General features: G+C 35.1%; 1 protein-coding gene across 3 annotated transcripts; it reads left to right on the forward strand.

The window, feature by feature from the left end:
* The first annotated feature begins 5,782 nt into the window (after positions 1-5,782).
* Positions 5,783-10,826, forward strand: LOC124302638 (FAS-associated factor 1). 3 transcript variants are annotated; one of them, XM_046759017.1, is made up of 13 exons: positions 5,783-5,941; positions 6,886-6,954; positions 7,053-7,323; positions 7,430-7,607; positions 7,816-8,092; positions 8,302-8,425; positions 8,537-8,682; positions 8,851-9,005; positions 9,169-9,364; positions 9,528-9,631; positions 9,812-9,908; positions 9,991-10,220; positions 10,423-10,826. In XM_046759017.1, the coding sequence occupies exons 1-13, from the start codon at positions 5,903-5,905 to the stop codon at positions 10,454-10,456; spliced, it is 1,920 nt and encodes a 639-aa protein (XP_046614973.1). In that variant the 5' UTR covers positions 5,783-5,902; the 3' UTR covers positions 10,457-10,826. The 3 variants fall into 3 exon arrangements, with proteins under 3 accessions (XP_046614973.1, XP_046614956.1, XP_046614964.1); XM_046759000.1 differs by having other exon boundaries at positions 9,991-10,206; XM_046759008.1 differs by lacking the exon at positions 5,783-5,941 and adding an exon at positions 6,570-6,602 and having other exon boundaries at positions 9,991-10,206.
* The last annotated feature ends 2,942 nt before the right edge of the window (positions 10,827-13,768 follow it).

The raw sequence follows: 13,768 nt of genomic DNA on the forward strand, positions 1-13,768 counted from the left end.
TAGTGCATCAAAGTGATCCAATATCTTTGAAAATCATCTAAACTTTCAGCAAAAATTCAAAGGGCTTTTTAATGGGGTTAAAGGGGTTAGGCTTACATTTTTTACGAGTTTTTTGGCAAAAGACTTTTCATCTCTGAATCTATATATACTTGGGTGGTGGTAAAAACTTGGAAGAGTCAATATTTCGAATGGTGGATATACCGAGATTTCAAACATGCAACAATCAAGATTTTGAACAATTCATCATTCGTTATTTTATTTTCACGTGGTTGAAATTTCTATGTATTGGCCATTCGAAGTATTGACTTTTCCAAGTTTTGACTCCCACCCATTTATACGATTCTTTCTAGACTAATCGGACTTCTAGGATTCCAAAATAGCGTTCTAACCGTCGTGGGACCAACAGTTGTCAAAATGAGAACAGAATATGAGAAAAATCAATTATTTATTTATTTCAATTCCGTTACATGAAATAGTAAAAATATAATTTACTAGCTACGATAATGACAATCTGATACAATATTTTTCATATTCTGCTTGAGATAAGGTATTGCATTTTTTTATCCTGTTATAATAATCAAAATTATTATACAATGTTCGATCATACTTTTACATTTTTTATTGTCTTATATTTTTATACTATTACGTAACTTGTTAAGTTACTATATTCATTGATTCATAAATATTTGTACTAGAAGTAAGGCATATTGAATAAACAGCTGACACTTAATAGCTATAAATTTGTTTTCTCTGATTTTTTTTCTCCACCTTTTCTAACACCCTGCGCAAATTTCATGTCTGGCCATCCTCTTCATCCATTGTTGAAAGAGAAAAAGCCTTGCTTTTTGTTGCTTCATTTGAAACTCAGGAATTTTGCCATCTGGAATCAATTTGTACGACTCATTAGGACTAATTGGACCCTTAGAAATGCAAAGAGGATATCTAAAACAGAATTAGACCAGCTCAAGAAATACTAAAAAATCTCCACGGTTTTCGGCCACTCATCATCCATTGTTCGGAGGAGCGTTCGGACGGCGCCCAATCGATTCCTCTCGCAAAATTACGTCGGAATAGTGCATGAAAGAATTTATTCCAGCTCTTTTCAAAATCACGAATATTTTAGCCAAAAATGCAGAGGGGTTAGCCTTACTTTTTTTTTGGGCAAGAAATCTTTTGTCCCAGAATCGATTTGTATGACCCTCTCTCGAATAATTGGACCCCTAGGATCGCAGAAAACACACCAAAAAGAGCGTCGGACCAACGGCAGAAAAGATACGCAGGAAAGATCAGCAGCAAAAAAATTACGATGCAGAGTCTTTGATTTTTTGGCTGCATCTATTGATGCGTTGCTTGTATCGTATTCGGACTGCGCCCAATCGATTTCTCACGCAAAATATCGTCGGAATAGTGCCACAAAGATCTTATTTCAGCACTTTTCAAAATCGCGAAAATTTTCGCCGAAAAAGCAAAGGGGTTAGCCTTACTTTTTTTTTGGGCAAAAAATCTTTCGTCCCAGAATCAATTTGTATGACCCTTATCCGACTAATTAGACCCTCAGGATCGCAGAAAACGCAGCGCAAAGAGCGTAGAACCAACGGCAGAGAAATTACGACGGAAAGAGCACCAGCTGAAAAATGTCAAAATCTCAGATTCTGGTTTTTTGCCTGTAAGTTTTGATCCGCTGCTCGCATCATATTCGGACTGCGCCCAATCGATTTCTTTCGCAAAATTACGTCGGAATAGTGCCATAAATAATTTATTCCAGCACTTTCCAAAATCGCGATATTTTTCGCCGAAAAAGCAAAGGGGTTAGCCTTACTTTTTTTTTGGGCAAAAAATCTTTTGTCCCAGAATCAATTTGTCTGACCCTTATCCGACTAATTGGTCCCTCAGGATCGCAGAAAACGCAGTGCAAAGAGCGTAGAACCAACGGAAGAGAAATTACGACGGAAAGAGCACCAGCTGAAAAATGACAAAATCTCAGATTCTGGTTTTTTGGCTGTAAGTTTTGATCCGCTGCTCGCATCGTATTCGGTCTGCACTCAATCGATTTCTCACGCAAAATATCGTCGGAATAGTGCCACAAAGATCTTATTTCAGCACTTTTCAAAATCGCGATAATTTTCGCCGAAAAAGCAAAGGGGTTAGCCTTACTTTTTTTTTGGGCAAAAAATCTTTCGTCCCAGAATCAATTTGTATGACCCTTATCCGACTAATTAGACCCTCAGGATCGCAGAAAACGCAGCGCAAAGAGCGTAGAACCAACGGCAGAGAAATTACGACGGAAAGAGCACCAGCTGAAAAATGTCAAAATCTCAGATTCTGGTTTTTTGCCTGTAAGTTTTGATCCGCTGCTCGCATCGTATTCGGTCTGCACTCAATCGATTTCTCACGCAAAATATCGTCGGAATAGTGCCACAAAGATCTTATTTCAGCACTTTTCAAAATCGCGAAAATTTTCGCCGAAAAAGCAAAGGGGTTAGCCTTACTTTTTTTTTGGGCAAAAAATCTTTTGTCCCAGAATCGATTTGTATGACCCTTATTCGACTAATTAGACCCTCAGGATCGCAGAAAACGCAGCGCAAAGAGCGTAGAACCAACGGCAGAGAAATTACGACGGAAAGAGCACCAGCTGAAAAATGTCAAAATCTCAGATTCTGGTTTTTTGCCTGTAAGTTTTGATCCGCTGCTCGCATCATATTCGGACTGCACTCAATCGATTTCTCTTGCAGAATTATGTCGGAATAGTGCCACAAAGAATTTATTCCAACACTTTTCAAAATCGTGAAAATTTTCGCCACAATAGCAAAGGGGTTAGCCTTACTTTTTTTCTTGGGCAAAAAATCTTTTGTCCCAGAATCGATTTGTATGATCCTCTCTCGACTAATTGAACCCCTAGGATCGCATAAAAAGCACCAAAAAGAGCGTCGGACCAATGGCAGAAAAGATACGCAGGGAAGATCAGCAGCAAAAAAACGACGATGCAGAGTCTTTGATTTTTTGGCTGCATCTATTGATGCGTTGCTCGCATCGTATTCGGACTGCACCTTATCGATTGCTCTCGCAAAATTACGTCGGAATAGTGCATCAAAGAATTTATTTCACCACTTTTCAAAATCGCAGAAATTTTTGCCAAAAATGCAAAGGGGTCAGTCTTACTTTTTTCTCATTTTCAGAGACGAAAATTTTTTTTCTCAGATTCGGTTTGACCCTTTCCCGACTAATTGGACCCCCAGGAACTCTGAAAATGCAGCGAAAAGAGCGTGAGATCAACAGCAGAGAAATTACGAATACGTCGATATAACGTGTCAGATAACTGATCGAACTTATATTCAAAATCGGCTGTATTTAGACTGTAAAAACTCAATCTTCCTTTCTTTCTTGAGCGGAAATCTCCTCGTCGTTGAATCGATTCGAACCACCCTACCTAGACTTATGGACCCTGTAGATTGCAAAAAAGTAACTGGAGCCTCGGGGAATTAACACTTGAGAAGATACGAAGAAAATACGGAAAGATTCAAGTAGGTATTATTCTTTTTATTCCAGATTATGTTAAGTAGTAATAATAATATACATCTTGTAACCTGCAGAGGTGCATCGCACCTGTACGCAGGCCAGAACCTAAACTGGGCTCACATATTACAGTAATAGCTACTTCACTCCACATTATGCATATTCTGTTTAATACAACATACATCGCAGTTTTTTTTCTTTATACATATAACAGTCAGACTTCTTATTTAATGTTTGTTCATTGGATTGCATTTTTCTTTTCTCTGTTCAATTCAATACTATTGGAAATACTAATTATATCAATTAGCATAATATTTTAATTATTGTTGGTGTAATATATCGTTATTAGTAGGTATAATATAATAGTGTAACATATCATATTTATACTATTCGGAAACATGTTAAATTATTAGACACTGACACCTGAACACTTGTGCTAGATGTAAAGAAAGTTTTTAAAAAACTGGAACTGAAACTGTATAGCTATGAGTTTGTGATTTTTCTCTTCCACCTCTTTGAAAACTCAGTGCCAATTTGACGTTTTTCAGCCGTGAGTTTTGATTCGTTGCTCGTAGCGTATTCGGACTGCGCACAATCGATTTCTTTCGCAAAACTGCGTCGATATGATGCATTAAAAGATCGATTCAACTATCTTCCAAAATCAGCTCAATTTCGTTTGAAAAAATCCAAAGAGGTTCGCGTTCCTTTTTTGGGATTTCCAGAGGTCGGAAACTTATTGTCCCAGAATAGTTTGGCAGGACTCTTTTTCCACTGCTTGGACCCACAGGAGTGCGGAAAAGACGTCAGAATGAGCGGAAAACCAATAGCTGAGGACACGACACGACCGTGTGATGCGAGCTGACGGGCGTGCCGGCTCGATGAGCTTACAAGAGCCTCAAATTCTGAAACTGCAAAAATGATTACAACGAGTTGAGCAATGAGATTGAGTTGCTGTTAACTGAATTAAACAGTTCCGATTTCTTTGCAAATTTTCAAAACTCTTGGAAGCTAAGTGTTTCGTGATTTAAAAAATTATAAATTTCATTAATTTGAGTAGAGGTTTGAGTAATACTTAGAGTGCAGCTTTCTGATGTATCTCAGATTTTTTGCATACTTCTGCAAACAAAAAGACATTTTTGTTATATCGATAGTAATAGCTAACGTTGGTAATTTCTCTCAAAGATGAGCAATGGATTATTGGACGCAGCTAGAAGACTCCAAGCTTTCGGAACATTTATTTCGTAGCCATAAACTATAAATTTTTTTTTTCGACGTCTGTATTAAACAAATCTATGACGCCCACTTGTAATACTCAATATTCCTAAAAAGATATTTTCATAATAGGATGATTATAGTTTGTGACAGAGGGATCTGCCTGTTCAATTATAACCCCACAAGATTAAGATCTATGAGAGGTAGGCGATACGTTCAATGCAACAGATAAACCTTTATAAATACGTGCAAACAAATTCTCGGGTTATCTTCTTGCTATACTACTTTCGATTACAGTTTTCGGTACTATTTTTCGTCACATTAACAAAAATTTGTATTTCTCAAAGACAATGTTAACACCTTAACAAAATTTTAAATAATTTTTTAATTAACTTTTATTCTTTATTCCTGTTCACTTGCAATGAACCTCATGATCGATTCAGCTTCGTTATTCATTCTTATATTTATTCAAGCGCTTGCGTAATTTTCCTCAACTAAAACCCAATTGCCGCTTACAAATTTTGGGAAAAACTTAAAAAGTAGGTTCAGCCTTTTACATATCGTCAACATGCTTCTACCAAAGAGAAAAGTGTTTCAGAATTTTTCGGATATTTTCAAAACTTGTGACATGGAAATTTTAATTCGTAATTTTAAAAGTGCTCAACAAATAGAAAAAAAATCTTCATAATAATCATGTCTTCGATTGATATTTATTTTTCCGTTGTATAATTTTGGCGTACATATTTCTTGTGCAAAATTTTCTCAACTTTTCAATTTCATAATGACAACGCATAATTTGCACGCAATAGTTGTCGATTATGACGAACTTCTTTTACCGGCATGGTTACTTACTTGGTTGATAATACGTGAAACTGCTAGTACCCCCAAACCCGGACAGACTCGGCATACTGTTACGAAAAATAACTGGCTTCAGCCATACTCTTCGGCAGTTTTTGTCGCTTATTGGTAATTGTCCACAGGCACCTTTGCCCAGAATTGTAAACGAAGCTTTAAGCATCAAGAAATTCAAAATAGCATGTCGACTTTCTACTCACGGTAGTTTTATGCCAATGGCGTTGGCGTTGTGAATGTGGAGTGAAATTCTAATCACAATAACACAAAATTGACGTATATGAGTAGAAATTCGCTGCATTTGTAGGTCTTATGTTTGCTTATTATGGCTGAAAATCGAGAAGTGATTCTAGCCGACTTTCAGGTAATATTAAACACATAATGTTTCCGTAATATAGTAAAATGATTTGGTTATGTACGTATCTTCAACGATGACATTGACAATTGCTGTAGTCGCTGGAAGCAAAATTTGATCGATCTGAGACTGAGTTCTTCATTACGATGATATAAAATCTGCCAATAATATCTTACTCGCGATTAGTCAGAGTTCGAAATATCTCTTACTGTGCGTAATCGATTAACGGTAGTATCCAGGAATCCGCAATTTTTATGATTCGTTTTAGTTTACGCATTCTAACAAATAAATGGATCAATTTTAATTTCTCGGCCTGCTCTCATTTCAATGGAATATTTTCTTCACTTGGTTGAAAACTCTAGAAAATCACACAATGCTTAATTAATAACTAATCTCTTACTATTTCATAGATCAACAACCAGATCCGCCATGACTATTCGAGCAGAAGAAAAAAAAAACAAACAAAAAGCTCGGAAACCTTACATGTGACTGAAATAATAACAAAGAGTCGTGAAATTTTATTCAATAAACACGCGATTTTAAGCAATATCATTCAACATATAGAACTTTATTTTTAGCAAATTCCAACTAAATTCAGTGCGTGTAATTACATCGTAATTTTTTCATTTTTGTAATTTCAAGTCACTCAATAATGATCGAAATTGACACTGTAATATTTATTTCTAATTGATACAATTGTATAATCATAGAAACATTTACTCATGTCATTCAATATGATATAATATAGATGTAAAAAATTGTATGTGTTTTCATTTTAGTCAGCAATCATTTTGATCATGCAGGCCATAATTTTTGAAAAATACTATGTGTAAAGTTCTACTTTTAACATTTTTACCATCTTTTATGAATTCATTTGATTTGTCTACGATATTGCAAATGTATTCTCCAGCGTGTAATCAACGTCATATGTAGCTTTTTGTAATTATTTGTAGGCATGTACTGGAATTGATGATGTTGGGGAAGCCATTTTACACCTGGATGAAACCAATTGGGATTTGCTGGTAAATTCATTGCTGCCATACAAGTGAAAACAAAAATATTATAATTTTACTCCTACAATGAAATGATTTTATCGACAAATATTTTATTTCAAATTTAGGCGGCAATTAATAGAGTTATGCCAGAAGATTCACAGCAGCTTCCGTCAGAAATGGGACCAGACGTAGAAATGATACAGGAAATTCGTCGGACTCCAGAAATCATAGACATTGTCACAATATCAAGTAATTCAAGTCCACCGAGAACAAGTGCACCAGAAATCATTCGAGCTGGTTCAAGTAAAACAAGAAGCAATACGTCAAAAGTGACTTTTCATGTACACTACATGGAAGCAGTCCTTGACATTACTTTACCAGTATCACACTCTGTTGGCAAGTAATTCGTATACAAGTATAGGAAAAGACCTGCATCAAACTTACTTCAATAATTATTTGTAAATAGATAATAGTATATTAATTTGCAATGTTTTTTCCTTAGCATACTTGAAACACATGATTCGTATACAAGCAGGCATTGCACCTTGCCAGCAGCAGCTACATGGCTGGAAAAAGGAGCCACAATCTGATTCTACAATTCTCGAAACACTGGATTTATTACCCGAAATGACATTATACTTGAGACAGATTACAGAAATTGGTGATTCGGCAAGTGATGTGTGAGTATTTACCAGTTACTGTAACAATTTTCGGAAGTTATTATTTTCTGGAAATTAAAAAAGTTCAGAAATTATACAGTAGTATCGCGTTTGTATAATTAGAAAGAACAACTGATCAAAACTGGAGTTACTAACTTTTACTATGGTTTGGCAATGCGTACCTTTTGTACAAATTACAACTCCAATGAAAACTTGGTTATTGTTTTAGTATCAAAACATCCGACCGATTGGCCCAAGAATATGTACTGAATATTCATGACGAAGTACACAACCGTGGTTATAAATTGAAATTCCCAGGAACACGTACAGTTCTGGAAGTGAAAACTGACGTTTTCACACTCACAGACATCCCTGTACGAAATCAACATTGGATTGGCTGGCCGCCTACGTTGAAGAATGATAAAACAATGTTAGCTCAAAGTGGAATTTCATATCCGGAGCATGATCTTACGATTGGAAAATTACCTGTGAAGGAAAATGAGACGGTAAGTAAAATTGATGATAACAACAATAACTGTTAATAAGAAGAGCCAATATAAACTTCCAATACACTGATATAATATAACATAATATTCATAACAATAGTAATGATAAATTCAAATTTGCTCTAATACGAAATTATGAAATAAGAAACAAGAAACCGCCAAGTACATGTATCTGGGAAATTTATAATTATAATTACCTAATTTCACAGGTTGTTGTAGACACTATAGATAGCGATAGTTCTGTTGAAGAATTCGAAGACGCTTCTGAAACATTCAACATTGAAGATGATCTTTTCATAGACAACGTTCAATCTATGAAAATTCATCATCTCAGTGAGTCTACTACATTGCATTATTCGTTGATATTCACTTGGTTAAATACTTGATGCAAGATTAATTTTTATGTAATTAAAGCTTATGAGTTTAATGTGTTTCGTTTCTCAGTGCCTGATAATGTGGAAGACGAAACCATAGGTACTCTTCAATTTGCTGAACAATTTCAAAAACGATATGGCGCTGCCCATCCTGACTTCTTTGCTGGTACATTTGAAGAAGCCATAAAGGAATCATGTCTCAGACCAGCAAAAGAGGTAAGAACGTCAATTTACTACTTATCCCATATTCCGTTGTAAGAATGCATCGAAATGTCTGTTGCTCTTAAACTCATACTGATTCTTTGATTATTTATTGATGTACAGTATATTTAATATTACACAGTGTGAACGATCAATGATGACCTGATACTTTATTTTTAACAGAGGAAATTACTGGCTGTTTATTTACATCACGACAACAGTGTTCTGGCTAATGTGTTTTGCACACAATTATTAGGGTTCGAAACAGTACTACAACTTCTATCTGCGAATTTTATAGTTTGGGGCTGGGATTTCACTCACGAATCAAATAAAGAGAAGTAAGTACTTTTGAACATTAAATTTAGAATTGCATCAATTATTAATAATAAAGATTATTAATCACGAGTATAAGTGTTTCATTATTTAAACATTTAAAATTTATTACTTTTTATTCATTTGATGTAAAATATGAGTAAATTATTTTTTTTTATAACAACTTAGGTTTTTGTCAGCAATTAATCGAACACTCGGATCAGTTGCTGCACTCACAGTGAGAAATATTGACGTTGACACGTTGCCAGTACTTATGATTATCATGCGGTCAAGATCAAATACTGAAATATTTACAATTGTTCAGGGAAACATGGGAGTCAATGAACTTCTCACTAATTTAATCCAAGCTGTCGACGTTTTCCAAGTAAGAAACTGTATTCGACTTACAAGCTTCTTTTAGTTTATGACATTTATGTGATTCAAATGACCTTATTACTTTTCGGAGCTCATACATTGTTCTAAAATTTGGCACACTACAAACAGCATTGTCTATAAAAGAGATTATTAAAAAGCTTATATTTTTCTAGGATCAGCGGAAAGCGGATATCGGAGTTGAAGAGGAAAGACAAGCCAGGGAGAGAGTGAAGCATGAACAGGACTTGGCTTACCAAGAGAGTTTAGCTGCAGACAGGTAGCTTCGAGTTTGTATGCTCAACAGAAACTTTATTCAACAAAGGAATAGTTTTTCAATCCAATCATCTTAGATTAGCTCCTAATATCTTTCGAGTAGTGTTGCTTGAGAATACTACCCGCGATTTCGTTTCAAGTGATTTTCAAATTGATCTGACAAGATATTTTCTGATATTTGTAGAGCCAAAGAAAAAGCAAAACAAATCCAAGAGTTCTTGGAAAAGCAGGCAAAAGAGCGAGCTGAGAATGAGAGAGTTGCTGGTGAAGCTCGGAGAGAGGTAAAAATGATGTCGTGCTTCAGTACACCATTGATTTGACCAGTATATTCATTTGGCGTTGAAACATAATTTTTTATCACAGGCTCATAGACAAGCGGCAGAATCAAGCTTACCTCCAGAACCTCAAGAAGGAGCAGGCGATGGTATTACAAAAATACGAGTACGACTACCAGAAGGTACATTCTTGGAGCGCAGGTTTCAAACGGACACCCCACTTCAGACACTTCTTAATTTCCTCATCGTTGAAGGATATCCTACGGACGAATACAAAGTTATTTCTAACTGGCCGCGAAGGGATGTAAGTAAAATGATGTAAGCATTATGCATTATATTTTACTTACGTTGATTTATTTGATCCGTGAATGGATTGATTGTCCTAACCGATCTTTTAATTGACGGTGGTTTAATATAAATTTTTTTGCCTAGAAAATTATTCCGATCTCAAAAATTATTTGCCACTTGTACTCATGATGTTGTACATCGATAGATGTAAATATACATTACGTTTTTACAGCTCACATCAATGGATACGAAACTTACTCTCCTAGAATTGAAACTATGCCCGCAAGAAACGGTTATCTTAGAAGAACGATAAAAACCGCAATTCGTAAACCAATTCTTTATAGAAGTTAAGCATGGCGATGTTTGTAATATGTATTTATTTAATAATTTTGAAATAGCAATTAGTTGAGAGAATTATGTGTTTATTGCGTGATAACATTTTTATGCTGTAATAAAATCATTACCAATAGTAATGATACCTACAACAATAATTATTATTATATCTTCGTATGATTACATTGTAAAACAGATGTAGTTCTATTTTATAAAAAGAAATCCTTTCTACGCTGTTTTATCGTATTTTGTAAATTTCCCGTTCCACATTGCTATTAAGAACAATAAACCGACTATCAAGTATTTGGGACTCGAACTGTTCCTAATTTTGTTTCACACTTTGCCTGACCCTTACAATTAGTATTAGATTTCGAATATAAATCTACTGAGAATTTTTAAATTTCCCGTTTCTTTGTTTTCAGAGAAAATAGAACACAAAGGAAGATATTTTACAGAAAATTGAGTTTACACTAGATTGCCGCATTTTGAATTCTGAAGAATCACCTCCGACCTTTTTCGGATGGATGCTGGGTGCGTGTGTGTGTGTGTGTGTGTGTGTATGTGTAATTAATTTGAGTTCGACGATATCTCGAGTGTTAATGAACAGATTTTTATGATTTTAGATTCAATCGACGCGATTTTAAATGAGATAAAACTGACTTGATTTAAAGTCTGATCGGTCCAGTAAAAAATTCAACAGGTCATATCTCGAGGACGAGTATAGATTTGTTTGAATTTAGTTTCAATCATCGCGGCTCTTCTTAAGTTGAAGCTGATTGGATTTTGAATCCGATCGGTCAAGTAATTTTCGAGTTATTCAAACAATAATGATGTGTAAAAAAACTGGTATGGCTGTCGGAGGACGCCCAGAAAAAGGTACTTTTTACTAGACTAGTACTAAAATTAGAACTATACTAGACTAGAACTAGAATCCGCCTACGATATCCGTTAGACTACTATAGTATACGTTTTTGAAAAAATTCTTCCGATTTACGAGAGGCTATCGGACGAGAAACTGTTTTGTCGATGTTCACAGTACAGAACGAAAAACGCGAAAGTGAGCCTGCATAGCCTTATTTAGAATAAATGTCCGAAGAACCCCTGCGTTTTAAAGAAACATTTGCAGATTGGAGTTGAAGAAGCCATAGCCAAATTTACTCATAGTCATGAAATCATCTGCGGTTATGCAAGAAAATACCGATGTGACGATTGGTAATATAACGGAAATCATAGCGCATCGTCGAGATCTGCGAAGAGCGAAAGCAGGTAAAGCTCCGAAGAATGCCACTTATCAAAGACTTCGGAATTGTCAGAAACTATCGTCGAACAGGAGAGAACAAACACCGAAGAAATCCTAAGGTGTACCATATGAGGCAGGCGAATTCTAGGAGTGAGCAAGAAAAGTTTTAAAAAAATACGATCTTTTCATTATATACAAATTTTCCAACATTTCATATAAGAAGTATAAATACGATTCTATTACTGATAATTTATAAAAATAAGTCTTTACGGTGATTTTCGGGCAGGAACCGATTTTCTTTTTTCGAAAGTGTGCTTCAAAAACAGTAACAATTCATTTTTTGATTTGTCTATTTGTTATCAAATGTAAAATTATGTTCTTCAAACTTTTACGAATGATTCTTACAATACTTCAATTTGGTTAGACGTGAAAAATTCAAAAAAGATTACAAATTTTTTCACTCAATTTTCTTTTTATTGTCCTCAAATTCCTCGTAAAAAACTGCTCCAGAAATTAGTTTACCGTCACCTTAACACTGGAACGTAATGTACCTGAAAAGTTGGGTGTACACTTCTCTCAATTTTAACAGAAATTATTTAAATGATGATATCTCGAGAATAGATCCAAGAATTTTGATGATTTTAGTCCTGAGCGGGTTTTCAACTAGACTTGTTTGAATAACAAAATTATTTCGATGTTGTCGTATATATCTCCAAATATCGAAGTCCACGTATCTCAACCGCAAAAAAGGGCTAAACAGCCCCATTGTATACGTAATTCTGAATAAAAATACTCCAACACATTGTCATTCAATGCAGAAATAAAGAATTGACACGGATTCCATGAAATCCCAATAGTAAATTCGTGGAATTCAAGCCATTACTTTATTTCTGCATAAAATGAAAATTAATTGCAATGTTTTTGTTCAGGATTATGTATACAATGGGGCTTTTAAAGATTAATATGGATAAAAAATACATTTAAAACTAGTTCAACTGTATGTTAATAATAATTAAGATTACAAATACTGTGTTGTCAATATTCAGTATTCGGACGGAAAGGTCAGCGGTCAAAAATGTTTCTCCGGTAATCTCTAAAAAAAAAACCACCGAAAAAAATATATAAGAATGGAATAAAGATCTAATTAAGACTTGACAAATTTTTAAAACAGATATCTTATGGAAGCAAAATTAAAAGTTTACAAAAATATAAATAGTAACCAATAGGGGTTTCGATACAGTTATGCTAAAATACACGACGTATAATTCAGCACTTTGCGTTAGCAAATCATTATTTTTAATGTGATAACTGGCAGGTGTCTAATTATTATCTCTCAGTATATGAATAAATAATATGATGTATAATGTGAGATTTTATTTTAGTCCAAAGTTGTTGAAGAGTAACACTAAAAATGATATCAATAACAAAGCCAAAACGAAGCGAATTAATTTTCTTTTTCGAATGTAAACACGAGATTCACAATAACCGTCAGCGATATTCTACCTAAGTATAACTGTATGCATTACATATATATTAGTGTTTTTATGGCGAGCTCGGATCAGGCGAGTACCTGGAATTGCGCGAGCACCGCAATCACTCATATACGTATGTATATAAGATAGGTAATATATTCGAGGTTGCCCGAGTTATACAAAAGAAAAAATTATTTTAAAGTGCTCGTGTAAAAGTGGTCAAATTTCCAAGCTACGATCACAGGAGTAACGAATTTCATGTCTCATTTACTCAAAAAAAAAGAACAATTTCACAAATTTCTCTCGCCAACAACCGCGACCATCCTACAGCTCGCGTTTCCAACTATAAGTATAGGTATAAAATATATACCGATCACCCGAAGGAGTGTAGGCAGTGTGGCCGAGTCCTTACGCAGGATTGGCTGGACTTCTCAAAGGAGGGGGGATTAGCAGAGTGGGGTTGCAGGTTGATCCAGGGAGCGAAAAGCACGCGCGATACCCGCACACAATTCAACGCGCGATTCCGCGCCGCG

This window comes from Neodiprion virginianus, chromosome 1 (genome assembly GCF_021901495.1).
Source record: "Neodiprion virginianus isolate iyNeoVirg1 chromosome 1, iyNeoVirg1.1, whole genome shotgun sequence".
NCBI lineage: Eukaryota > Metazoa > Arthropoda > Insecta > Hymenoptera > Diprionidae > Neodiprion > Neodiprion virginianus.